General features: G+C 37.0%; 1 protein-coding gene across 4 annotated transcripts in view; it reads left to right on the top strand.

Moving 5' to 3' along the window:
• Window positions 1-27,126, top strand: part of ror2.L (receptor tyrosine kinase like orphan receptor 2 L homeolog) — a 92,049-nt gene that overhangs the window by 38,804 nt on the left and 26,119 nt on the right. For 3 of the 4 annotated variants that reach the window (NM_001088843.1, XM_018238073.2, XM_041572276.1), the window contains 1 exon segment: window positions 21,734-21,811. The exons of the other annotated variant lie outside the window; for it this stretch is intronic. In NM_001088843.1, the coding sequence (NP_001082312.1) occupies window positions 21,734-21,811 (78 nt within the window). 4 annotated transcript variants of the gene reach the window in all.

Below are 27,126 nucleotides of genomic sequence, written 5' to 3'. Positions count from 1 at the left end.
GTATTACCTCTGTACTCTTGGATTTAGACAGCCCTGGCCTTTGCTGGTCTGACCATTCAACTACTAGCCGAGAAACCAGTTCAACCAAATCTATAGCCAGATTAGAAATGGCCTTGTGTGGGGCCAGTTTATTACTATGTCAGTACTATAAACTATATCAGTGAGTATTTAAAATATACAGACACGCTCAGTCGTGAAGTCCTGTTAATTAGAAACCTGCAAGATGAAGCCACAATGTGAGCTACTTCTGTGAGCAAGTGGAAAGTGTTCAGACAAAAACCACTGCATAATTTTACTAAGTTGTTCCAGTGCCAAATAATGATTGCCTTTCTACTTGTTATAAAGCAGAACGCCTAAAAATGTCTGCTGCCTGGGTGAGCCAAAAAAGGAGGACGATCCGTTTGTTGAAAGTTATTGCCATGTAATGACTGTGGATTATGGTTTCTTAATCCTTATTTCTACTGTAATCTTGATTGAAAAAGCACATATATTCTAAACAGGCATACAAGCTGATGGCAAAAATGAATTCCTAGTATTGATGTTCGTCCCCAGTGTCAAGAAATCAATAGTTGCTTATGCATTTATTTTTATTGCAAGACATTTGTAAGGTTTTTCTCAGACATTTAGTCATGCAGCTTGTAACTTTGTTTAGATTAGGTAATGCATTATTAAAAATGATAATAAAAACCAAAAAGAAGTTCTGACTTCTGCATGACACTCCTAGTGAAAGCAATGTACACAACTTCAGATTCTATCCTTCCGTGCCCTTGCAAGAACAGATTTAGTTGGTGTGTCTGCTTGGGTTTGGTGAGACAGGGCGGAACTGACAGTTGCCAAAATGAAACCTGCAACAGAGAGAAAATAAACAGGGCACCTTTCATCACTGCAGTTTAGCTGATGAAAGGCAGAAGACCAGATATTAAACAAACTCGATGTATGATTTACTAGGGCCTACTGCTCCAAACACCAGAAACAAAGGTCTTTTTAGCACAGTATTCTGCCTTCTAATCTGTCATCTGAGTCTTTCACAGAAATACACTCCAAATAAATGATACTATTACATAGGTATTTATAAACAACATCACACCATGTGTGTGTCTGTTTAACTCTTGGGTTTATGGTACAAATGAATGATGTTGACTATTCTGTGGTGTTATATGTGCTTGCCTAGTCTTCACATGTAAAAAAAGAGATTATTGATATCTAGGCTATTTACATATTGGTACCGATTTCTATGATGGTTCCAGGCTTTCCACACACACACAAAAAACTAAAGTATGACTACTAAAGAAAGAGGATTGAACCCATGGCTATAAGCTTGTTTGAAATAGATGCTTGCATTTTTTTCCTTCTGGGGTAATAGTTGACAGGCCTCACCCAAAATTCATGCTCTGAGGCTATTGTCTAGACCACTGCATGGAGTCACAGTGAAAAGAATTTTTATATATTTTCTCTGGTGTTTGTATGTGGAAATGTCGACTTAAAATGCACATCAATGTAAGAAATGGTATGTAGAACATGTCCTAACTGAAATACATTTTTTTTGCTGCTCACTTTGGGTTAAACTGCTTAACACTGTTTATTTGCGATCCTGTATTCATTTTTTTTTATCATGCTTGGTCCCCATGTGCTTTTTTTTTGTTGATGTTCATAAAGCGTTGACTTGTTCTTTGCAAGCATCCCTGTTCTGTGAGACCAGCCCCTGTATACAGCTATGACTAGCTTCCAGTTGTACATTGCTAGAGAGCTAAAGCTAAGAAATGTAGCAAAAGTTTATGGATACAGGATATATACTTGATGTATATTTAACTTAGCATTTAGGATCACTTCTTGCAAAACAAGCAGTGTGTTATTGGTTGGTCTGAATCTCTTTGCATTAAATAGGTGGTTCACCTTTAAGCTAACTTTTAGTATGTTATAGAATGGTCAGTTCTACGCAACCCTTCATTTTTTATATTTTATAGTTTTTGTATTATTTGCCTTCTTCTTCTTCTGACTTTTTCCAGCTTTCAAATGGGGGTCACTGACCCCATCTAAAAACAAATGCTCTGTAAGGCTACAAATGTATTGTTATTGCTACTTTTTATTACTCCTCTTTCTATTCAGGCCCTCTCTTGATTACTATAGCAATTTCTACCCTATTAGAAGTTAAATAACTCAAAAACCACAAATAATAATTGAAAACCAATTGTAGGTTGTCTCAGAATATCACTCTCTACATCATACAAAAAAGTTGTTGTTGTTCACCTTCTGAGCACTTTTTTTTTTTTTTTTACTGTTTTCCCAAAAATTTAAGTTAAAATCTTAGGGCGATGGTCACACGGGGAATGTTTTTACGGTCAAGGGTAAATACGCCAATGAAACCACATGTAATGATCATATGCATTTTCAGCCGGTAGTTTTCTTTTCCCAACATGCGTTTATGTTTTTTCTCGTTCCCCACAATTCCACTTGGAAGGATTTTAGTAAAAATTTCTGAAATAAAGCCAAGCAGAAAAGCAATTTAAATGCAAAATTTAGCGATCGTTAATACACAACATAATTACGTCACCGGAAAATAAAGCCGCAAACATGTATATGTGCAATCCATCTTGCGAGAGTTTGGGCGCCATATTGAAAATATGCTGCATATTTCAGCCATGTGTATTTCGAAACCTGCAGATCCTATAGAGTTCAACAATATGGCGTTTCCTCTGTGTATTGGCGTTTCTTAAAAAACACAAATACTGGTGTCGTGGCAAAATGTTGGCTCGCAAGTGCCCGGTGGGAATTACTGTAGTGTGTATTCCATTATTTTTAGTAGGGCTTCATTTTGTGTGTATTTATGATCACATTTTATGGTTTAAAAGTTTTAAAAAGCCAACGAAAACTTCTGGTGTTTCAGTCTGGCAGCTCAGTAATCCAAGTGCAAATTCTGAACTGTTACAATTACAACTTGCTACAGTTCTGAGCAGCATCTGTGGATTATTAGTAACTAGTATCAATTATAACAGGTGCCTTTAATGAAACTCAGGAAATCTGCTCAGCCAGGGACAAAGATAAGAAATGTATCAACTAAATGTATCAATTTAAAACAGTTTGTGGAGTTGGTGACTCCCCCCTCCCCCGAGATGCTTCAAAAAGATATAGGAAGATGAAAAAAATTAAATTGTAAACTTAAATAATAGGAAAACCGAAATAGAAAAAAAGAAAGTAATTGAGAAAGGGCTTTATTTCTGCAAACAATCTGCAAACAAGTTAAATGAAAAAAATGTTGGAAGGTAAGCAACCCCTAATATATTATTATATTATTTATCATGTATTATACTAAATGCATATACGATAGAAAACTGGATGGACAGAGGGCACACAAAAAGGACAGACTGGTACAGTGTCGGACTTGCCCACTGGGATACCAGGAAAACTTCTGGTGGGCCCAGGTGTCAGTGGCCCTCCTGCTACTAAACATTTGGCCTATTTCATGGCCATTCCCTATTTGTATTAGAACAAAGAGGCTAAATAGATTTAATAATAGATCATAGTATGTAAAGAAAAGAGACTAGGGGGCAAATTTACTAAAGGGCAAAGTGACTAAGGCTGGTGAAAATTCGCCAGCTTGACGTCATTTCGGAACTTCGCTGTCGTAACTTCACTAGCAAAGGAGATAGACTCTAGTGGTACTTCGCTCCCTAACGCCTGTAAAATTTTCGCTCTGGCGAATGGATGTAACTACGCAAATTCACTAAGATGCGGATTTTACTGAACGTTACCTCTTGCGCCAGACTTGCCTTTGCCACCTCAGACCAGGCAAAGTGCAATAGAGTAGATAGGAGTTCCTAAAAAAATAGGTGAACATTTTTCCAAGTCCAAAAAAACTATAGCATCTTTTCCTTTTTTCAAGGTGATAGGCTGCAAAAGTGCAAAAAATTTTTTGGGGGGTAACCGGCTTCCCCCCTATATTTCCTAACATATGGCACCTAAACTATACAGTGGGCTCATGTGTAGGGCAATATAACAACTCTATTTTATTTTATTAAGGTTTCCCGGGCTTGTGTAGTGTAATGTATTTGCTGCAACATATACATCCATTCAACTTTAACTTCACCCCATATGCAAATTAGGCAACACTAGCGCAATTATGCTCACTTGGCGCAGTAACACTAGCGCAACTTCGCCAGCATTCGACATTATGTACGCAAATTAGGATTTTAATGAATTCGCCTTGTCCTGGAGAATCTATGCCTGGTGAAGTGTTGCACTGTGAGCGAAGCCGTCGCTGGCAAATTTTTGGAGGTTTGTGAATTTGCCCCTAGGAGAGGTTAAGTGAGGAGAGGAAGAATAATAGTACTGAGAGTAGGTCCCTGGTCTAAGGTTTTTTGGTGGGCTCCTGGTGTCCCAGTCTGACACCGGACCGGTAAGTAAATGGAAAGGCAGACTGACACTGAGCAAACAATGGATATATTTGGATTTATGGTATAAATCTGAGATGAACCACACTACATTTTAAAAGTAATTTAATGTGTCACAGGCAAGTGAGCCAAGTGGAAAACATGTCAAAGAGATAATACACACCTTACAATGAGGGTGAGCACATGGTCATTGTTTTAACATCTTGACTGGTAAAAAGGATGATTGATGCCAATATTATTAATAGGGAACAAAGATAAGAATATAGAAAGACCAGTATTTTTTCTCTCTACCTACAACTATTATTTCATGGCAGTAGCTTACTTTACTACATATAAATCCATGCAGGGCCTTCATTTGGTCTCAGCCCTAATAACCATGAATAACAGTAAGGGTCCTTTTTTATAGTTGGAACAGGTTGACATGGAGGGAACTCTGAGATGAAATGACTAAAGTAGGAATGATAAAATTAGAAGAATCAGAGCAATGTAAATAATTGTGCCCCTTGGAGTATATGTGCACAGGAGCTTCCTGTATTGATTCCTCAATGTCTCATGCTCTCTGGCCGGGTTAGAAACAGATGTGGGTGTTCTGCAATTTGCCTATTCTGCTTCTAGCATCTGCTGTTTGTCAGAAGCTTCAAACAACGTATGCACTACCCAGGCCTAGTGCCTTCTCCTGATGAAGAGTGGTTAAGTCCTAAAATAGAAAGCAGCTGAGGCCAACCTTTTTGCTTTCCCATTAACTTGCTGGATGATATATTGGAGCCTACTGTTTAGCCACTTTGTTATTAACCATATGAAAACTGGTTCTTCATTCGGCACCAAAGAATGTTGTCTTGAAGCTGCCATTCTGCAGACACTCATTATTTTTCCTGCCAAAGCAGGCACTGACCAAAGTAATTACAAACATATGAGAGTAATTATACATGTAAGAATGGACCATGCCATGACCCAGTGTTTTGCTTTAAGATAAACACACCAAGCAATGTCTGTTTTCTGCAGGTTGCTACAGGATTAAAGAATCATCTTTCTAAGGTAGCACAGCCACTTTATATACACCATATACCATATCAAGGTACGCTGTGTCCCAAAATGTTAATAGATGGAAACTGTTCTTCTCATATGAATTGTGGGTCTTTACAAAAGCTGAAGACAAGCAAACTCCTGTTTATTCATATTTTCAAACTGAGATAACTGCTTAGAATATGGAGAATGAAACAGCTTTAAAGGACTATAGATTTTAAATCGCACACATGTTTTTAGAGAGACTTTATATACACCATATACCATATCAAGGTACGCTGTGTCCCAAAATGTTAATAGATGGAAACTGTTCTTCTCATATGAATTGTGGGTCTTTACAAAAGCTGAAGACAAGCAAACTCCTGTTTATTCATATTTTCAAACTGAGATAACTGCTCAGAATATGGAGAATGAAACAGCTTTAAAGGACTATAGATTTTAAATCGCACACATGTTTTTAGAGAAACAGTGACTTCCGTTATTGCAGTGGTCCCCAACCTTTTTGCACCACCGATCAGTTTCAAGCAAGGCCATTTTTATGAGGACTGTGGGGTGGCGGGGTGTAGATGAGTGGGTGCATTTCAGGCTTACAAAATAAACTGTCCAAATATTATTTTGGTCCTTATTGTGATCAGTAGAAAGCTTACTGTACTTCCCGCACAGTTGTTGGCATGGCAATGGCGCATCAGGGAGCTGGGATTGCAGGTAATTAGGGCATTTTTTATTGTTTTTTGCAGCTATTATAGATTGTAGCTGGGACCAGAGTAGGTAAAGCTGGAGCACTCACACAAAAAATCAACAACTGCCTAAGTGCTGGTTTAATTGTAAAATACAAATAAACAGAAATTAACTGCACTCACAGGACTTAATCAGGTCAAAAAAGCAGTGGTTTTATTCCAACGTTTTGGCTCCTATACTTGAGTCTTCTTCAGGAAGTCCTGAAGAAGACTCGAGTATAGGAGCCGAAACATTGGAATAAAACCACTGCTTTTTGTTTATATATATATATACACAAACACAGTTTTGTGATTCTGTATTCTTGGAGAAATAATGTTTTTAATTTTATTGTGCATTACAAATAATGTCCTCATTGACATCATACCTCAGTGTCACTGTATTTTAAATTAATAATCCCAACAGATATATGTTTAAACATTTTTAATCCAAGTATGGCAGTAAAGAAAATACAGTTTTTTGTTAAACTTGCTGAGAAAGGGCTAACCTGAACAGGTTAACTGAATTTCAATTCTTGGAGCCTTGTCAGAGGCTGAGCGTGCCTGAGTAAATTACCCTCCTTAATACTGCCATGAGTTAAACTGATTTACTTTGGCAGAAACTACAAAAACAAACATGTATTTTAAAAGGAAACAAAAAAAAGGAACTTTTGGATGCAGCGATCTCTAATTTGGCCGAGCAGAAAAGGAAATGCTTAATAAATTGTGCACAATTGTAAAGTTCAGGCTTTGACCCCAACTAATAATTTAACATTATCCGTCAAAGCCGTAAATTAATGTGAGAAAATAGCCGTTCTAATTATCTGTGAAACATTGTATTAACTAAAAGAGACGAATGGCTTGTTCTTTGTTTACCCTGTTTCTGATTTCAGGGCACATTATACATTTATTAGAAGCACATTAACTTCTAGAGCAGTGATTTAAGGAGAAATGGGGCAACTGCTCTGTATTTTTATTATTCTGTATAGTTAATGTAGTTCAGGTTTCAGGAAGAAGATGTGGTGGGATAGTGATACTTTTTATTGTATTGTTTTATATATGATTATTTTGTTTTATGTTTTCCTATGAACAGCCACCCCTTCTGCCCCTTGTGATCAAACATTTTAGAATCTGCTTTGTAATCAGGGGTGTAACTACAGAGGAAGCAGACCCTGCGGCTGATAAAGCATGATGAACTGAATGGAAGATATTGGCATATCCCTGTAGGCCTAAGCTCTGGGGCCTCCTTTGTTTATAGCAAATAAAAAAGCACTCAGTTTTATGGAAACTCAAATGTATCTGAGGGTGTTTCAGTATTTCAAGTCAAACAGAAAAAAGTAATGTTTCCGTTAAGAAGTTCTAGAAAAGGCTGAATATGATAAATCACCCACTGTTCTGGTAAATATCTGTGATGTTGGTCTTGGAGCGGGTCTAAGCCAAAAACATGATGGAGAAGAGCATACTGTACTGTATATTAGCCGTAAATTGTTTCCAAGAGAAACCAGATATGCAGCTTTAGAAAAGGAATGCCTAGCCATAAAATGGGCACTAGAATCCTTAAGATGCTATCTGTTGGGTCAGGAGTTTCATCTAGTAACTGACCACTGCCCTCTAATGTGGCTTAATTCTAGGAGAGACAAAAATGCTAGGGTGACATATCTAATGCACTATTACAAACAGTGGCGTAACTAGATGTTCCTGGACCCCACAGCAAATTAATTTTAGGGCCCCCAAAATATCCAGCAGTCCATTCTGTTTTACCTGTATATATTGAAACTGCTCATTAATGAGGGCCTCATAAGGCCCCTATGTAATGAACTTAAAATGGGATGTTGCCTCCTGTGCTGTTCAGTTTGGCAGGTAGTTTGCCTTTGCTTGCATTATCCTTACAGATAACATACTTCATCATTCTTTTTTGTAACAGGAGAGGGAGGTTATGCAGCTGTTCCATATTCCTGCTGTTTTCCCTTGTACTAACTTTTGTTATTCTTTGATTTTTTTTTATTAGCCCCTGGTCCCTAGTGTTAAAACACCTCAAATTTTATTTTCCAGAATATGAGTTTATGTTGCTTTATGAGTATTCTGCCACGGCCACACAATTTTTTTCCCCTTCTCATATTTATTTACCCAGAAGTCTGCATTCCTAAACCATTATAAAACCCCAATGATTGAAGTTAGCAATGGATTATAAAAACTCCAGTGTTGTTGTTGGTTTTATAAAGGATTGAGTTATAATTCTTTCTTTCTTTCTTTCTTTCTTTCTTTCTTTCTTTCTTTCTTTCTTTCTTTCTTTCTTTCTTTCTTTCTTTCTTTCTCTTTCTTTCTTTCTTTCTTTCTTTTTTCTTCTCTAATATCTATCTATCTATCTATCTATCTATCTATCTATCTATCGATCTATCTAGTTATAATCTATGTAGCTATCATGTATATATCAGTCTATCTATCTATCTATCTATCTATCTATCTATCTATCTATCTATCTATCTATCTATCTATCACTATCTATGATGTATCCATCTGTTTATCATCTGTTTGTAACTGTGCCCATTGTAGAGAGAGAGAGAAACTGTTCTTGATAGGATTCTATGTAAAACAGCTATCCTTGGAATACCACCAGGCTATTAGTATCTGTAATGAGCTTTGCTGTAATTTGGGTAGTTAGTGTGAACATCTGCCATGCAGGTCATGGAGTTGCAAGCCAGATGCCTTGAGTTCCAGCTTGCAGGCAGCTGAGGAATGTTACAGGGTGATCACATCAGGAACAGAATGAATCAATAACAGCAATTGATAATGCTCCGTTAGTGGGAGATCTACTAGGAACCTACCAGTCAGCCAAGGAAAGGGACCTAATCAAAAAAATAAAATTCACATCGCTATATTAAATATTAGAATTTTTGTCTAGCATAGAAAAGTGAAGTGCAACGCACATTCTTCTTATTTTATAAGAAAAGTGTAGCATTTCCAGTTCGACTGCTGTCACCTTTATAATGATCTGCATCTGCTGTAAATACTTGCAGGAATCTCCCTTTTTTATGCAAACTCTGCTTTTTAACTTGTATTGCTTATTTGAGTTGAGACCTCAGATAGCTGATTCTTGCTACGGATGAAATGCCTCTCCTGCCCATAACCAAGAGCAGAGTCCCAGTAACAATTCATGCACTGTTTAAACGCCTAATATAAATAGTGAACCACTCTCTTGCTAAGATTCTAAATAGACGTTAACAAGTAAAAGAGTCCTTAAGAGCTCAACGCTTGTGTTATGCGCAGAATGTCAGCAGTTGAAATTTGCAGGCCCTAGCAGACGGAATTATATAAATGGTGTAGGCTACAGAGAGACCGACATTTTATAGATGTGTATTTTGTCATGTTGCCAAGATAAAATTGGATAGTTCTGTTTCAATTGCAGCCGTTAAAAATATACGTAAAACAACACATGGTTAAAAAAAAAAAAAAAAAAAAAAAAAAATATATATATATATATATATATATATATATATATATATATATATATATATATATATATATATATATATATATATATCATTTTAACTAAAGGTGTCTGTGTCATGTACATTTTTTATCTGAATTGACAAAAATTCCATTCCATGACTGAAGGTGGGACTAGCAGTTTCCTCACTCCAGTGCCATATGTAACATCTACAGGATACCTGTCAGAATTTCACTCAAAACTTGATTTATTCCAATCCTTTTCCTGGTTTGCTAATAGGTTTACATGTACATAAAATGTTCTACTGTTAATATATTGCTGTGGGCATGACCAGGCACGGGTGGATTTTAGTTTAGTTGGCAAGAAGCTGATTAAATGGGAAAGGACTTAAGTATGATGAATAAAAAAGATGGCAGGGGCTTGTAAACTAAAAAAAGAGCCATTAAAAGAAGTATTTTACGATGCAGCGATAACCCAGACACTGGGCCAGATTCAATACCATAAGAAAACATTATTTTTTATTGTTTATCACTTTAAAACTCATAGGCGAGATTCAATTCAAGGAGAAAAAACTTTTCTTCTTATTCAGTTCCAGTTTTTTTCTATAGACTTTAGAGAGGTAAATTTTCTCATTGAACTGTATCTGGCTCTGTGGGAAAATCTAGAACTGAATTAGGAGGTAAGCGTTTCCCGTCAAATTCGACCTGACACATTATCTGAGGAATGACAAATCGTTCATGAATATATATAAATGTTAATCAAACCATGTACATAGATAACTCCACGTTGGGGCATTCACTGACCACCTGTTGAATTGCTGTGGGTACTAGACTTGGTGCAAATGTAGTAAATATTGCTATATTATCCCAAGACACATAGACAGACCCCATTAGATGTTCTGTTTATTTTTATAACCTGGGCTTGGGTGGCTTGGGGTGTGTTATTGGCATAATGAGTTGTAGTACAAGGGAACAGGAGTGAAAGGGCAATGGTCAAAAATGACCAAAACTTAACGGCAAGATGGTTACCTTATATTACAATATAAGGTTAGTAGCAGCTCTGTCTTTACTGATGGTGGAGCCTAAAGGAAAAACATTTCCAACCACGGCCCTTACACCTTTGGGTGTTGGAAATTGCGCTTCATTAACAGCTGCAGGGCCCAAGGTGGGGCAACACTTTCATGAAGCCCGACTGCTGCTACTGCTGCAATCTCAGATTGGTTTTGTGTCAGTCCAATTACAAAAACAAGATAATGTTTTGACACGGTTTTATACAAATGTGTCACTAGCTAGGAAAAACAAAAATGAGTTTATTACATTTTGAATAGCGGTCAGTTTTATTTGTTCTGCTTTAGATGGCTTGTTTGCCATCAAATTATTAATTTTGGGGACATCTTGGGTTTGAAAAGGTTGAGTAATTTGCGCCTCCTAAGTACTTTTATTTATGAGGTGGCTGGCTTTTTCTGCTAGGGCTTTATGTAAAACAGTTTTTAGCACTGCAAGAAGTCAGCATATGGACTTATATAGCCATAGTTTAAATATATTGCCATCAGAAACAGATGTTTGGTGAAAGATAGGTTGCAAGGGGGATTTTGCTTAATTTTGGTGATCAAACCTCACTTTTTAAAAACTGTTGCTTCTTTTTATTTTGAATCTTGATGATCATAGTGGAAATTACATTTTGTATGCTATATTATTCAATCAGTTTTTTCCCCAAACCTGCTGACATTATAAAAATAGGTTATTACCTTTTCATGTATTTTGTTTCTATAAGGCTGATGTTGAACTGCATGATCTATGCAGAATGGGAGACAAACTGGTGTCATGCACAGCTGCTCTGTGATACTTGTAGGTCTCAGCAAATATCCAGCCATTGCAAGATTCTTACCATTTTATTCTCCCTATGCAAACATACACTTACCGAGCTACCCATCAAAACGTGCCTTCTGTAATGTCATTATTAATTGCCATACACTTCTGAAATGCATTGTCTTCCATAGCATGTAGGTGCTGGTAACACAGTCCAGGTGTTTCTGTATAATGGATCCCATACCTGTATCTAAAACCTTGGTTGTGGTCTGTGGGGTTAATTCAGACAATGAATACATCTAAAGATGGCCATAGACGCATCAATACTAATTTTTGTACAATATTTAGTGCGTGTATGGCGGGAGACAAGCTGACCAATATCAGCAGAAGACTTGGATATCGGTAGGCCTGTCGATAGGGTCGAGGGAAAAATTTTCATTGGGTGGATTTGAAGGCATCCGAGCATTGGCCACTGTTAGTGCTGAATCATTAAATACAGGTAGAATTGTTTCTACCTGTATATCTGACAATTCAGCTCTACCCGCGTGTATTGAAACTATTGTTCTTTCCTTGAAAGATCTTTTCCAGGAAATAACGTAATTGTTACTTCTATGGCCACCTTAAGACATCTATCTGCTGCATACGGTAACAAGTGGCTGAGCTTCTGTAGACAGAACGGATTATACTTGTTTAAACACGCACCTTTGTTTCTAGTGAAGCGTTCCTTTTTATGTTACAGATGATCAAACAAAAGCTTTTCCTTTTCCTTGCTTTTACTAAAGAATTAGTTAACATCACAAAAGCCAATCTAAATTGTCTTACTGTAGTTCCTTCTCATTTTGTATTAATATTTAAAATGTCAGAGCTGCAGCACAGAGTTACAGGCATCCAAAGGGCACTTCTGAAACATACAGTTTGGAATAACTCACAAAATAAGAATAAAATAAATTGTATTTGGCACTTAACTTGTTCTCTTACAATTGTAGTTCTGCTCCAGTTCAGGGATGTCCGGATGGTCAAAAGTCCCCCCCCAAGGGTTAATTTACAATGCAGGACACAGATTGCAAAGTGCAAAAAAGCCTCAATCTGATTGTTTTGCTCTTTGCACATTACATCATGCATTGTGTAAGTAGCTGTGGGTAGACTTGCAAATACTGCGGCCTGCATTTAATCCAATAGTGGTTGTCAGGGGGGGGATGTAGGTGTACCCCCCATCTGTCATTCCTTCCTGACCCTGTACTCTGCTTCTCACTCTGCTTACCCCAGGGTGCAAGTGCTTCTTAAGGGGGAGCATACTTGAGCACTCTAGTACTTGTGCCCAGGGGTAAAGTAAAGGGGTTGTTCACCTTCCAAACACCATTTCATTTGAGTTGTTTTCAGATTATTCTTTTTCATTTGCTTTCCATTTTTTATTTTTTACCTTTTTTTTCCCAAAATCTAAGTTAAATCTTTTCTCTGGTGTTTCAGTCTGGCAGCTCAGTAATCCAGAACTGTTACAATTTGCTCCATTAGTTGATATATTTCTCTCAGCAGCATCTCTGCAGTATTAGCAACTATTAGAAAGGTGAAAAATTAAACTTTACACTTCAATATTTGAAAAAGTGACACATAGAAAATAGAAAGTAAAAAGCAAAAAGCAAAAAGTCTTTATATCTGGTTATCTATCTGAAACCAACTAAACTGAAAAAAAAGTGTTAGAATGTGAAAAACCCCTTTAAGTCCTGATTTACAAGACAAAAACATTTGGGTGGTACAGATATTAATTTAACACATATGGATGAATATTAGTTCAGCAAACAATATGTATTATAGCATGGAATTGAATATGGAATGGCAGTTTTATAATGTGCAAGCTGTCACTGCCTATCATAAGGCTTAAAACTTCCCTGGATTCTGTATTTGTCATCTTATTTTATCATGCTGAGTGCAAGGATGAAACAATAACAGTATTAGGTTCAATACTGGCCCCCAAATTATGTGCAATCACCTGAAACATGGGGGGGTGCAACATTTTGTTTTGGGAGCCAGTAAGAATGTTCACCTCTGGCTGAATGCTGTTGGCTGGGATTAGAGTTGATGAATAAATGATGACTTAGTGCCAGTGCCGTTGTGATAACTTTAGCTCATTCTTCACTTGGTAGATCTTCCCTCCATTATCTATATGAATTGAGATAAGAATATACACCTGCACAGAAGCACACCCATCCTTTGTTTTATAGAGAAACCAGGCACACTGGGCACAGCAGTAAGTCATAGGCAATAATTAGAAATGATACTAATATTCATACATTATGTGGCTGCTTACTTTGCTGCAGAATATGATGCTGTATAAAGACCAGGCTTGATGCTATACAACTGTCATGGGTATATACAGTATATATATATATATATATGCTTGAAGTAAACTGGAGCACTCTTAATGCAAATTGCAACTGCCTGGGTGCAGGTTAAAAATAATAGATATCCATAGCAAAAAACCGCACTGCCAGGTCTTTGTCCAAGTGAAAAAAAGATTTATTAGATATACGACGTTTCGGCCCTGTTACTCGAGCCTTCTTCAGCCTGAAGAAGGCTCGAGTAACAGGGCCGAAACGTCGTATATCTAATAAATCTTTTTTTCACTTGGACAAAGACCTGGCAGTGCGTTTTTTTGCTATGGATATATATATATATATATATATATATATATATATATATATATATATATATATATACCCACAAAAAAAAAATATATATATATTTATATCACACTTCTGATATACAGTATGCTGGTAAGGGTTGTACTAGACTTATACTTGGATCACCAGCAGTTGTACAAATTAACAAAACAGACATGACATGCCATGGGTCACCACGTGTGATTATTGCTGAAAAAAAAAAAAAATTGTGCATCACTGAGATAATGAGGATTTAGTTTCTCCCTATGTACAAAATCAGATTGACTGCGCAATTTGGCATTGGTTGATCTGACTCCAGTGATGCCAGCCATAACAAATTGGAGCGCATACTCTTACCTCCACTTTTGGGAGCAGTGGGTGCTGTTAGGTTTCTTTGTGCACTATGCCTTGCCTCTTTCTTGCATGAGTGCATCTGAAGCGAACACGTGTAAGTAATACCTCGGCAAACATTTGCTAAGGGATAATGAAAACCACAGACTGCACTTCTGAATAGACTCTCGATAATTGAATGCATAAAGATTTTATGCTTGGAAATATATATGTTTCCATTTCAGGCTTTCTGGGCTATTGAACAACAGCACAGGATATGCAGTTTTACGGCAATAATATTTAGTGGGCCTGTTCAAGAGATATTAACAAGTGATTGGGTAGCCACCAGATCTGCAGGGCCGGGTTAGTAAAGCCACAGAATATGTGACATGTGCAATATGCTTTGCATCTACTCTACAGTTTGCCTAGTTTTACTTTACTACTGCCTTTATCTGTTCATGAGCACAATGATGGGGGCAGTTTTAGCAGACTATCCTGCAATCCTATGGGCACTCGAGTAATTAGAGGTTACTGGGCCAAAACATTTTAGCAGATGACCTCTCATGCACACATAGATTAAAACTGTCCCCACTAATCTTCCCCACTACTGCATCTCCACCACCCCAGGCCCCAGCAACAGCAGAGCCTGCAACATATTCTGTACCCCGTTGATATGCTTATGAAGACTGAAAATTTCATCTGCTGGTGGACTTTCACAACACATACAGTACATAAAGCATCAGCAGACCCAGAGTAAGAATTGCCTTTGCCTGAATGTGTAGGTAAAAGCTATTTTAAACCACTTAATGCCCCAACATTTGGCCCGCTGGATATGCCCATTCAACTTGTGTAGTGTCCCTTTAAAGGAATTTTGGTCCTGATATATGCATTATTTCAGATTATTTACATTGTCAGCCCAATAAGGGTTTTCATGTAGTTTAAGTTGCTCTGCTAAATTCCTATATTTCCCTTGAGAACAAGTGCCCTGGAACCTGAGGTGTGAATTAACAATAAAAATGTCATAATGGAGCAAAAATGCAGCGTTGGCAAAGCTCTGGCACTTTCCAAATAAATCCAGTAATTATCCAAGCTTCAAAATTGCAGGTTCTCAATCAAAGGAGACTTGTAAGCCAGCGAAAGGCAACCTCATGTACCCTAGTTGTTTAGAACCATCACCCAAATACTCATTGCTTGCGCCTGTTGTTTATGCATACAGAAGGGGAAGCTTATGGGCAATTTTGCTGAAATAAACCAAATATCACCATATTAATGGTAAACTGTGTAAAATCATGCAAATTGATAAAGCTGTGAACTTTTTTTTATGCCAAGGTGAAGCCAAATGAAAACTAAGCAGCATTTTAACACTTTTCATGTAAGAAATTTTTTACCACCTGGATTTGTTCCATTGACTTCAACAGGTTGTATCAGGTCTAAAGTGGTGTTATTTATGGCATTAGTCCGATGTTAAAAACAAGTACACACTTTTGTAAATATGCCTATCCTTTTTTAATGGATTATTTTCAAAGAATGGTCTTAATTCATGCATAAAATACAACAATTACACTTTATAAATACACCTTTTATTTTACACCAACATATACAATAAAATATCTTTACATATAAATATGCCCCATAACGTCTGGTTAAACAGACTGTACTTGCTCTAATAGTTTGGGTAATTTGTCTGGGGTCACTGAGCATTTTTATTAGTTTAAGTGCTTTGCTGGTTTTACAATTACACAACCCATGTGCAGTCGTATGTATCCATCCTGTAACAGCAAAGTAAAAGTGTTGTTTTTTTGGAGGAAGAATTTAAGGCATTTAGAAGATTAACTAAACAATGGGAACTGTTCTCCGGGGATCACAAGACTGACGGAGGTGAATTGCAGGGCTCTCTCTGTTATTCATAATTTATATCAATTAAATCTGTGCAGCTTGGTAGACATAATAAAGGCATTCTTATATTATAACAATGTACCTTACCTATTCCTTTGAATGGTTTTAGATGGGGAAATTAAATGTGTATGCCATTGCCCAGTTTACTGTTTTGATTAATATTCATCAGACAGCTTGTTCAAAAGAGTCTTCTATGGGAACAGTTGCCAGCTAAAATATAGGATATAAAAGATATAGCTTTATGAACCCGTGCACACGTTGCTTCTAAGAGAAATTTGACAGTCACTGGGAAATTCTCATAAGCCAGATAGTTAGTACAGCAAGGCAATGGCTGCTGACACGCTTATCTTGACTTTCCAGCCAGGCCCATTGTTATTCTCTACTGTTGACTCCATTCATAAACAAGAAATCCCAATGAATTAGTCTGGCAGTGCAGCATATTCATTCAGTTAAGTGGATCATGACACCAAATACATTCCCTTAGCACTTCCATCGGCAGTGCAAATCTATTTATGGTACCCTTAAATATAAGTGTATAGTATAAAATATAGAATAGAAGAATGTAGTGAGTATCTGGGTTCACCACCTTAAAAAGTGTGCCAAAAATGCCAAGTGATGGGTTGCTAGGAATGCTCAGGCAAGTAAAATGAAAGAGCCCGATTGAGAAAGCAAAGTATTCGGCTGCTCTCAGAGCCAAAGTAATCAGATTGGCATTCGAATCAAAGTGTACACTGGTCTCATTGTCTAACAAGCACTAAAGGCTGGAAATTCCTAGAAGGTTAACAAAGTTAATCTTCATAAAGCAAAATATTAGAAGGTCATAAAATAAAGTTTTTGGGGCATTTGCAGGATTATGTTACTGTGGACAAATCTAATATGAATTTTGCCTTGTTAGTCCAGGAATGTCATATTTATCAAAAATAAGATTATGCTTGTGCTGACACTAATTCATTTCATGGAACAAAAATGAAAGGGGAAGATTTGTTATAAATCAGCCTAGAACTCCTGAAGGATTTCCAGCAGTTCTCAATTCTGTGAATTATCAAAACTTTCCTGATTTGTCAGGAGAATGTTCCATGCATAATCACATTAATCAAAGCGGAAGCTTGTGTGAGACCAGTATGGGTTTGACCGTTTATGCCCTTGAATGAAATTCTGCTCTATGGGCAGCAGTGTTGGGGACTATCACCCATCCAAATTGTTGCTACCCAAAGCAAATCATACACACAGGCACGAAGTGTATGAAAAATGATTTGCTGCTAATTTTTACATATAACCTACCGTATGTCTTAGGGATCACCTTGGCAATCCAGATTTTATGTATTTTTATGTAAATGATCAGCACCACAAATAGTGGGTCCAGTCCAAGGCTTCTTGTGGTTTTTGAGTGATTGTTATTGCCACCAATGGGAAGTGACCCGCAACATTACACATTATGATTACTATAATGTTTCCATGTGCCATAGCCCTAACAGGGCTGAGTTTCAACATGTAAAGAGCTGTATGGTAAATAACGTATTTAAACATGAAATAAACTCAGTAGCCTGGTTTTGCTTCCAGTAAAGATTAATTATATCTTAGTTAAGATCGAGTACATTGTAATGTTTTATTATAACAGAAAAAAAGGAAATCATTTTGAAAAATTTGGATTATTTGGATAAAATGGGAGACGGCCTTCAGAGCAGGTTTCCAGATAATGGATCCCATACTGAATAAAGAGTATTTTTCTAGTTGTATAATTGTGTGGGCACCATTATGTCAAATTTGGTCTGATCACAACTAGTAGCTCAAAATAAAAAAATAATGGCAGACGGGCATATGCTTTTTCTTCATTTATATATACATAAACCGCAGAGGCCATAGTCACTATTTATTGGGCCTATGGGGGTGTTTGCTCTTGTTTGTGCTTGACATACCAGGACCTATTTTGAATCTCATTCCTGATCTGAACATGATTTGACCATTTTAATAAATAGATCTGTTTGGTGAGTTCATTGTTTTTTCTTTATTATTTTCTTTCAATAGCACCTGGGCATTTTATTGCTGAGAGGCAAGAGTGCCCCTAGTTACTACAATATATATGTTCTGTATTTATTGTTAGCATTTCTTGCATTTAACAAGGATTGTATTGCGCGAGGGTGGCAGGTAAAGCCCCCCCCCTGTGAAGCAAAGGTCTGTCTAATTAAAAGACTAACTTAATTAATATCAAATGGGAAATGCATTGTGCGTTTTAAATAGCAATTCAGTTGTGTGAAAAGAGAGGGACAAATGTAATTCTGTGAATGTCACCCAAGGAGCTCGAATGAAATGCAATTAGCTGAGGTTGTCCTTTGTGGAGCCATCATGTTACCATTGTGGAAATGAGACAGCTAAACACATGCCATGGAGGAATGAATGAATGAACATGATCGCTCTTCAAGTGTTCTTGTGAAGTGAAGATTTATGCCAAGGGTTCTTTAGTGCTGCCCAGGGGTTCCAAGGGGTCAATCAGATAAAGATAACGTTACTTCTGCTGTAAAACCACCGTCAGCTCAAATTTTCGTTGTTGAAAGACGTATTTGAAGACTGAATAATGAATTCTAAATGTGTGGTTCTTTTAAAAGGGAACATGCTGTAGAGTTCAAGCCACCAGATCCAATGGAAGAGACCTTTGAGAAAGTATTTCCTGTAGAAACATGGAACACAATCAAATACAAAATAGATCTTTGTGACACTGTTCATTACAGTGGGTCTGAGAACGAGAACCCAATTTAGAGAATTTGTGAACAACAAAAAGTAATCATAATTCACTAGCCATTAAGGAAAATTTCAATAGTATATTTTGCCTAGGTTTTTCTATTCGCAAAATATATCTTAGGCAATTCTAATATCTAAGTAATCATTTATAATTAATTATGAATACCTGTATAAATCATAATCCTTTGCCTTTGATTAATCTAAAATTGAAAACCAACAACATTTGAAGGACAACAGTATAAAACCCACATTTGAAAGAACATTTTACATGTGACTGATTTTGATTTCCCTTTAACGTTAATTTATATAATTTGATATATATGATAATATACTAAAGAATAATCAATAACATACCTAATTGTAGAGCAGGAATGCTCACAAAGAACTTTTAAGGGCCTGTTTATGAAGCCTCGATTTTTCCCCTAAAAACTCGACCAGAAAAAAATCGAGGCTTCATAAATACATTTTTAGAGATTTATTATACCCCAAAGCTGCTAAAAATCCAAATCTGAAATTACTCCAGCTAAAACCTTTCGAGGTCATGTAGAAGTCCCTGCCTTTTATAATTTGAAGATCTCTTGACATTGAGAAAGTTGAGGTTTTCGGGAGACAACTCGGGAAAAAACAAAACGTAAAAAATCAAGCAATTTTTTGAAAAAGTCGGATGTTTTGAAATTTCACTCGATTTTCTGGAGACTTTTTCGGCACCGACTTTTTCGAGCTGATGATATGATAAGTTAAATTCGTGGATGGGAGTTAGATTGTTTAATAAATAAATTAGATACATATGAGTTTTAGTAAATACTGCCCTTATTGTATAAATGAAAACATAACTAATATTTAGTGCATTTTACATTTGATAGTTCCCATTGCCAACTGCATTTTTTAGATAAACCGTCATGATCAAAGTTTTCTGTATAATTCAATAAAGCCTGCCTTGCATGCATGAGTTCTTTTTAAATATAATATCAGCAAATTCTCCTCGAGAGCCTATCCACAGGCACAGGGAATATATTTATATAGCAGCACTTAGAAGTATTTGAATCAGTGAACAATATGACCATTGTAGTTTTACTCAAGCAAGTCATTTTTTCCTAAGTACTATGCCATTACATTGGGAAAATAAACATTTTGTAGCCTGCCAAAAAAAGCAATCATAAAATTGATTACAAATGTTCTTATGTAACAGTAGAACCCTTTGCCGGGCCAAAAGCAAATCCTTAGACCATTTGCTCAGTTGCAATTAGGAAATAAATGGATACACAGAAAGATATTAGAATTTGAATAGAAGGAAATCACTGGTCCTGCTGCATTTTAATGAGGTTGTGTAAGGAATTCCAAGCAAGATCTGTAGAACAATGGCTTGAACTCCCTAGCATGAAATCTGCCTTTAGTCACTTACCTCTAATTCATTTATATTGTCAGTAAATTAACATGGACTATTATTATTCATTAGTTACATTATGATGAAAGACATTTCTTGCAATGACTTTAGAACCTTTAAAAGATAAGGTGCTGGGGAGTTATTATAATAAATGTACCACCATAAATGCTTTACCACTTGGCAAAATCTACCCATTTCTACAATATCATTATGCAGTAACTCCAGACAATGAGATTGGATGTATTCAGGATCTATTTAAGGACTGAGTCGCTCTCATGGCAGTATATCAGCATGATGACTATACATGGAGGCAGCATTGAGCAGTGTCGGACTGGGACACCAGGGGCCCACCCAAAAACATTAGACCAGGGGCCCACCATAAAACAGACCAGGGGCCCACTCAATATTCTTCATCTCCTCAATCAACCTCTATTCTCCTAGTCTGTTTTCTTTACATACTATAATCAATTATTCCATCTATTTAGCCTCTTTGTTCTCTTAGAAATGGCCATGAAATAGCCAAAAGTTTAGCAGTATGAGGGCCCACTGACACCTGGGCCCACCGGGAGTTTTCCTGGTATCCCGGTGGGCCAGTCCGACACTGGTATTGAGTAATATTGGTATTGTGTGCCCCTGTCTGGTGCAGCATGGATCCATGAGAAGCAAGCTTCATTCACATCCCTCAGGAGGGTGGGAGGCAGCCTCACTTGGAGGTGTGTGATGGTCAAAAAAATTATTGGCTGGAGGGTGGCGTCTGCCTGTGTAATATCTAAGGAAAATAAGCATGCGTTGACAATAATGATAACGCTGACCCTGCTAGTGCAATCAGGTGATAATCTCTTTAAAAATGTGTTAGTGAGCATTTTTGAGTGATAATTCAGCTTTTAGAATCTGACCCAGGAACTGAACCTTGGCCTCCCTAAGTCAGAGTGCCTCTGAGCCATTTTTCCTCTTTGTTGCATCTGGTAATATACATGTCAAGTAGTCATAAAAATCAGTAAGGACTCTCTTGTTTTTTGCCTCTAGCAATACAAGCCATGAATGATTTGTTTATTGCTTAGTGTTCATAATGCTGTCATGGTCTTGCCATGTACATTTTGCATATAATTAGCTGGGAAAGAAGAGACAAGTCTGTAGGCACTTAAATACATGAGGGATTTCTTGCTTTCTGTATTTAAAAAACAGACACTGGGCTGAAACCCAGAACCTCTGAAGCTGGTAAACTTCTCTGTACGCATTTACAAGGTTTAAGCCGAAAATAACATCAGGGTTCAGAGCAAAAACTGCATACATGATATGAGATTAACAGACAAGGAGACCTCATTTACCTGTTATTGTTACTGTTTTTAGGTGAAATGGAAATACCAGACTTGAATGACCCACTGGGACAAATGGAAAGCCACGACAGGCTCGGAGCAACTCCTAGAGGTAATTAAATGATTTACCTGGTAGCAATGACTCTATCATGGTCCATGCTCTTCTAAAAGTGGAGGCATCTTTATCTGGTTGGTTGAAATGATTATCCAGTAAATATATTTTTAGGGTAGGTCAGTAACTGTCAAGAACTGGTGTCTTGCATCTATCACCTATGCATTAATTTGTCCTCAGTCCTCCTGAAACCACAAGGATAATACAGGTATGGGAACTGTTACCCAGAATGCTGTGGACCGTTTTAGTATTCTTGTAACTGTTTCAATACTAGCCTGATTACCTTAGCTATTTTGAAAGGGTGCAAGCAGGGCACCCAAAGGACAACAGTTGAGGATGGGCTTTTGTGTGTGAAACCAAAACATCAATCACTGAAAAATGCGTATGTCCTAAGTGGATTTCCATCTCTAATGCTGGGTACCTTCTGTTGTGATCATCATCCTTCGGTGGGGAAAGTGCCATCAAAGGCACAGAGGGATATCATCAAAGGCACTGTCAGAGTCAACCTTCCAAGCATCTAGTTTGCACTTAAAGTCTCCAGCTGTGGAGGGAACCTTACTGGTTAGATTAACACATGTCTGCTCCAGCCGCTTCAGCTTTCTGGCCCCAGGCACACAAACAGAACAGAGACACAACTGTTCACAGGAGTGACATCTGCACATCTGCATTCCTGCATTTCTAAAAACACTAAACGCTGTGGTATTTGGGCATATATTTTCTTTGGATTGGCAATTTATCTGCAGTAATGGTGTGACATGTGCTGGTGGGTCATGGTTTATTACCAGAAGCAACAATTACCAACAATTTGTATGTCATGGTTGCAATTGTATTATGCTACATATAAAGCTTACTAACTGCACATGACAGTCATTATATATATATCATACTTCCCAACTGTACAGTTTTTCAGAGGACATTCCCAATTTTGACATTTCAACCTGCAGTCCCAGGTTTGTTACTGAAATGTCCTGACTTTTTCTTTGATCTCATGCACTGAACAGCCAGAAAAAAGTACAAAGTTTCTAATTTAATTGGCTTTTGGCAGAGAGCCCAAAATAGATACTTTTGTAACAATTTAAGATAATCAGGTCTCTTGGGGAAACTGACTTGCAGCTTAAAGGGCAATTCACCTTCATTAGCAAAACTGTAATAACACATAAAAACCACAGAAATGTGTTCAAACTTTCATAACTTGCCAAATTTTGTAAAATGTAATGAAAAGAGAAAAAGAAAGAAAAGAACCTTGTTTTGTAACTGTATCAAATGCTACACCTCTGTAGTTCAACCACTTCTCTCCAAAAATAGTTTCAATTCATGTATAGTTTAGAAAAGGATACCCTTAATTATTGCAGTAGTCCGAATTGAAACTATGTTGGTAATCTTTAAGGTAAACTGATAACACCAGATTAGCAAGTTACAATGTTGCTTATTGTTAAGGTCTAGTGAATTTAACTCCTCTCTACTGGATATGGCAATTCATGTGCAACATTCACCTTCAAACACCTTTTAATAATGATTCTAATAAGGAAACAACTTTACAGTTGGTATCATTTGTTATTTTATTCCGGTTTGACCCACACAGTCGATAACCAATTAAACTAAAAATTAAGAGTTGATTACTCCCTATTCAATCACTTATAATTTAAGGTGCCGTTTATCTTATAAGGACCTTAAATTAAAGGTTTGCATCTTGATTGCACACACACCCTGGGGCATCATTACCATTCCTGCCTAAAACTTGGGCCTCCTTAAAAGGGGTCCTTTTATAATTTGGAGCCACATGCCTTAAATGTGCTAAACATTAAAAACCCAACAGAAAAAAAAAAACAAATATGAGGAATTCTTTGTTTAATTTAAATAATATGGTTCATGGCATGGCATTGCAATATTGAATCTTGAATGATTAGCGTATCATCATGTTCCAAATGATTGTTGGAGAATATTTTTAAGCATTGTGCTAATGTACTGCTCAACCTGAAATTCACGGAGACAGGGAGTCAAAACTTGTCCTAGTCTAATAATACATACCAACCAATCAGCATTTACTAGCCTACTGTTGTTAGAATATTAAAATCAAAGTTGGTTATGTCACTAGACCAGAAGGAACCCCTCTGTTATTTCATAACCCACATCTAATCCCCTCTGCTCTACACAGAAAAGCCCTAGAGAAGTATAAATAAAGATGCAGAAAATGGGAGTGAAAGATAGCTCTAAGCCTCCCAGTTTAGGCCTGTGGCTCACTGGGCGTTTTTCAGCTGGCAGAGAAGCACCCATGCAGCCTGTCATTAAGTTAAATAAAATGTGTCTGCTGCTAGTGGTGATAGGCAGACATAAAACACTCAGATGTGTGTTTTGTGGCCAGATCCCCCAGTATCTGGTACTGTGACAGAGAGATTCCATTGAACTAAATGACAGACTGCATTTGGGCACTTTTCCACTGACTGGAAACCGCTGAATATGCCCTCGTGCCATAACCCTTAGTCAAACAACTTTATAACGTAGAGGAAATTAATTCAAATGAAGACTAACAAATCCTAATTTTATATAATTTTAGATGCATGTTGCGTGTATAAAACACAATTTGTTTTTATGATATTTTAGCCATCGTTAATAGCCACAATGAAAGTGGCAACTGTTTAAAATGATTTCCCTTATTTTTTTATTCATACCGTGAACCAATTTTTGGCCCTGTGGCGAAGCATTTTAAGTACACTTTGCAAACAGATGATGCATTAAATGTCCGCCCATTTACTTTATGCAGCTCCAACCCTCATATTTACCGTCCTGGGTTCACTAGAAAGGTATCATTCTTCTGCTGTGAATGATGGCAGATGAATATAGTACCAGACATTTACCAGTGTTTGGACATTCTCTAGTACCCATGACCTTGTAAGGAAAATACTTTCATTTAGTGGATATGGTAAGTTGGTTTTATGACTGGCCTAAAAGCTTTTAGTCTGCTGGTTGAATAAATAGAAGCACATCTTTTATTATTTGTATTGGATGGGTGCCTTGCTTTGACTAAACATCATAGTGTGGAAGACAGAAATGCAGTATCAGCTCAGGGAGGGAGTAAGGGGGCTATTTTAGTACATGTTCAAGTGTTTGATGAAGAGTCTTGCATATGTTACAATTTTATAGGTCCCAGGACTATTTATTATTAAGCAAGAGATAACAAGATGGCTAACAAGAAACATAACAAGATGGCTAGCAAGAACCTGAAGTAGAACACATGCATAACTCTCAACATTTTGGAAATAAAAAAGAGGGACAAAAAAAGTTGCCGCAGTGACATTTTCTGACCATGCCCATTTTGTGGCCACAAATGTTCATTTTACAAAAACTGGCAGGTTATGAACGTTTGAACAGATTTCTGTAGTTTTTTTCAGTTATTACAGTTTTGGTAATGAAGGCGAATTGCCCTCTAAGCTGTGAGTCTTAAGTTCTCCCAAGAGACCTGTTTATATAAATTGTTACAATTACTTATTTGCTTATCTCAAAATTGTTACAAAAGCATCTTCGTTGCACCTGGTGGCTGTTCTGGTTTCTCTGCCATAAGCCAATTAAGTTAGAAACTTTGTATCTTTTTCTGGCTGTTCGGTGCAGCGAAAGTCGGGACATTTCAGTACAAATGCAGGACTGCGGGTTGAGCTATCAAGAGCGGGACTGTCCCGCTGAAAACAGGACAGTTGGGAGGTATGCACATGTTATACCCAGATGTAATCATAATAAATCATTACTGTGCCAAAAACCAACAATACCCAAGGGGAGCTCAAGAAGTTGGTGCATGTGTACAGCATTTGTTGCTGTAACGCAAGACAAGGGTACCAAGAAAGGATATATTTTGACCTCTGGGTGAATCCAGTGTATTCTGGTGGATGATATTTTTATGTATTAAAAAGTAAACTTATAAGTAAGTAAGAATTCCTCTGAAGAATAACCTCTAGTCAAACGTATAATAATAAAAAAGTATAATAATAAAAGTAATGAGAAACTGAACATACTGAATTTTATCTTTGTTTCTATCTTATTCTGTGAAACCTTTTTTTTAATTGCCTTTTGTATGTTGTATTGTTTTAACTGATGGTTTTCATTACTGGAAAAAAAAATCTCTGAAGGTTTTATTCAAGCCATTATTTACACAGAATTCCAGCTTTTTTTCCCTGCTGCTCGACTGACATTTTACTGTGACCCTGCCCTAAAGAGACCAGTGTGTTGTTACTAGTCTAAGCCTCTTGTGCTTTGATAACTAAAGTGAAATATGGAATCTCTCAGGCACACGTTATTATTATGCTGGAAGAATGCTGTCATGTACAATTGTATTTAATGGCGAAGCCCCCACAGAGTGGAAGGAGGTCAATAAAGTCACCCTCCTCTCTAAAATGTGCTTTATGTTCCTGGTATTTACAAGGCCTGTCAAACAGATTGGACTGTTGAGTTATATTTGGTAATTGCGGAAAAATGCTGCAAATGTCACAAATTTCACAACATGGAAAATTTTTGCTGCATGCTGTCGTCTTATTAATGAGCCCGCTCTTGCTATATCACAAACCTAAGCATGTCTATTTACATATACTGTAACCCCCATTAGAAGAAGTATTCAACAGTTATGTTCTTTACTGCCACCATATATTTTCAATAATGAAAGCTTTCACTTTAAAAGTAGACAAGGTAGAGTGCACTTACAGATGCTGGGGCAGGATGTGAAGTGCAACAGACAGACACTTTGTCCTGTACTTCTCACATGAATAGGTTGCAGCCTTTCTTCCGCAACACTGTATTCATAAGGAGCAGGCTGGAGGGAGCTTGCAGTCCATTAACATCTATATATATATATATATATATATATATATATATATATATATATATATATATATATATATATATATATATATATATATATAATTTTTGTTAGTTTGTACTGACATGTACCCAAAAACATTCCTATATACTTAATGGCTATACATTAAGTTTTTGACATGATAGTACCCAGTGGTACTGTTATTTTACCTTTACTATATGATAACTGCAAATTAACCCCCTATGCATACCTCACTGTAAATGCTATACATAAGCTTATGGAGTTGTTTTTGGTAAAAAGGTATCTGGCATACGGTATCATTTTATTGCTACACACACAGTGATGGTAGGCCAAGTACAACGTTTTCAATACAAATCATTTTGAGACTAAAGAGATTTAAACTGGACACTTTAAAATAATCTGCATGCTGAAGTAATCAGATCAGTGTATGAGAACATTGGCTGTACTGTCTGCCAGGGACCTCCTCAGGGTCCAGTCTTTCGGTCAATTGCCA

Source organism: Xenopus laevis, chromosome 1L (genome assembly GCF_017654675.1).
Source record: "Xenopus laevis strain J_2021 chromosome 1L, Xenopus_laevis_v10.1, whole genome shotgun sequence".
NCBI lineage: Eukaryota > Metazoa > Chordata > Amphibia > Anura > Pipidae > Xenopus > Xenopus laevis.
This window is presented reverse-complemented; position numbering and strand designations above follow the sequence as displayed.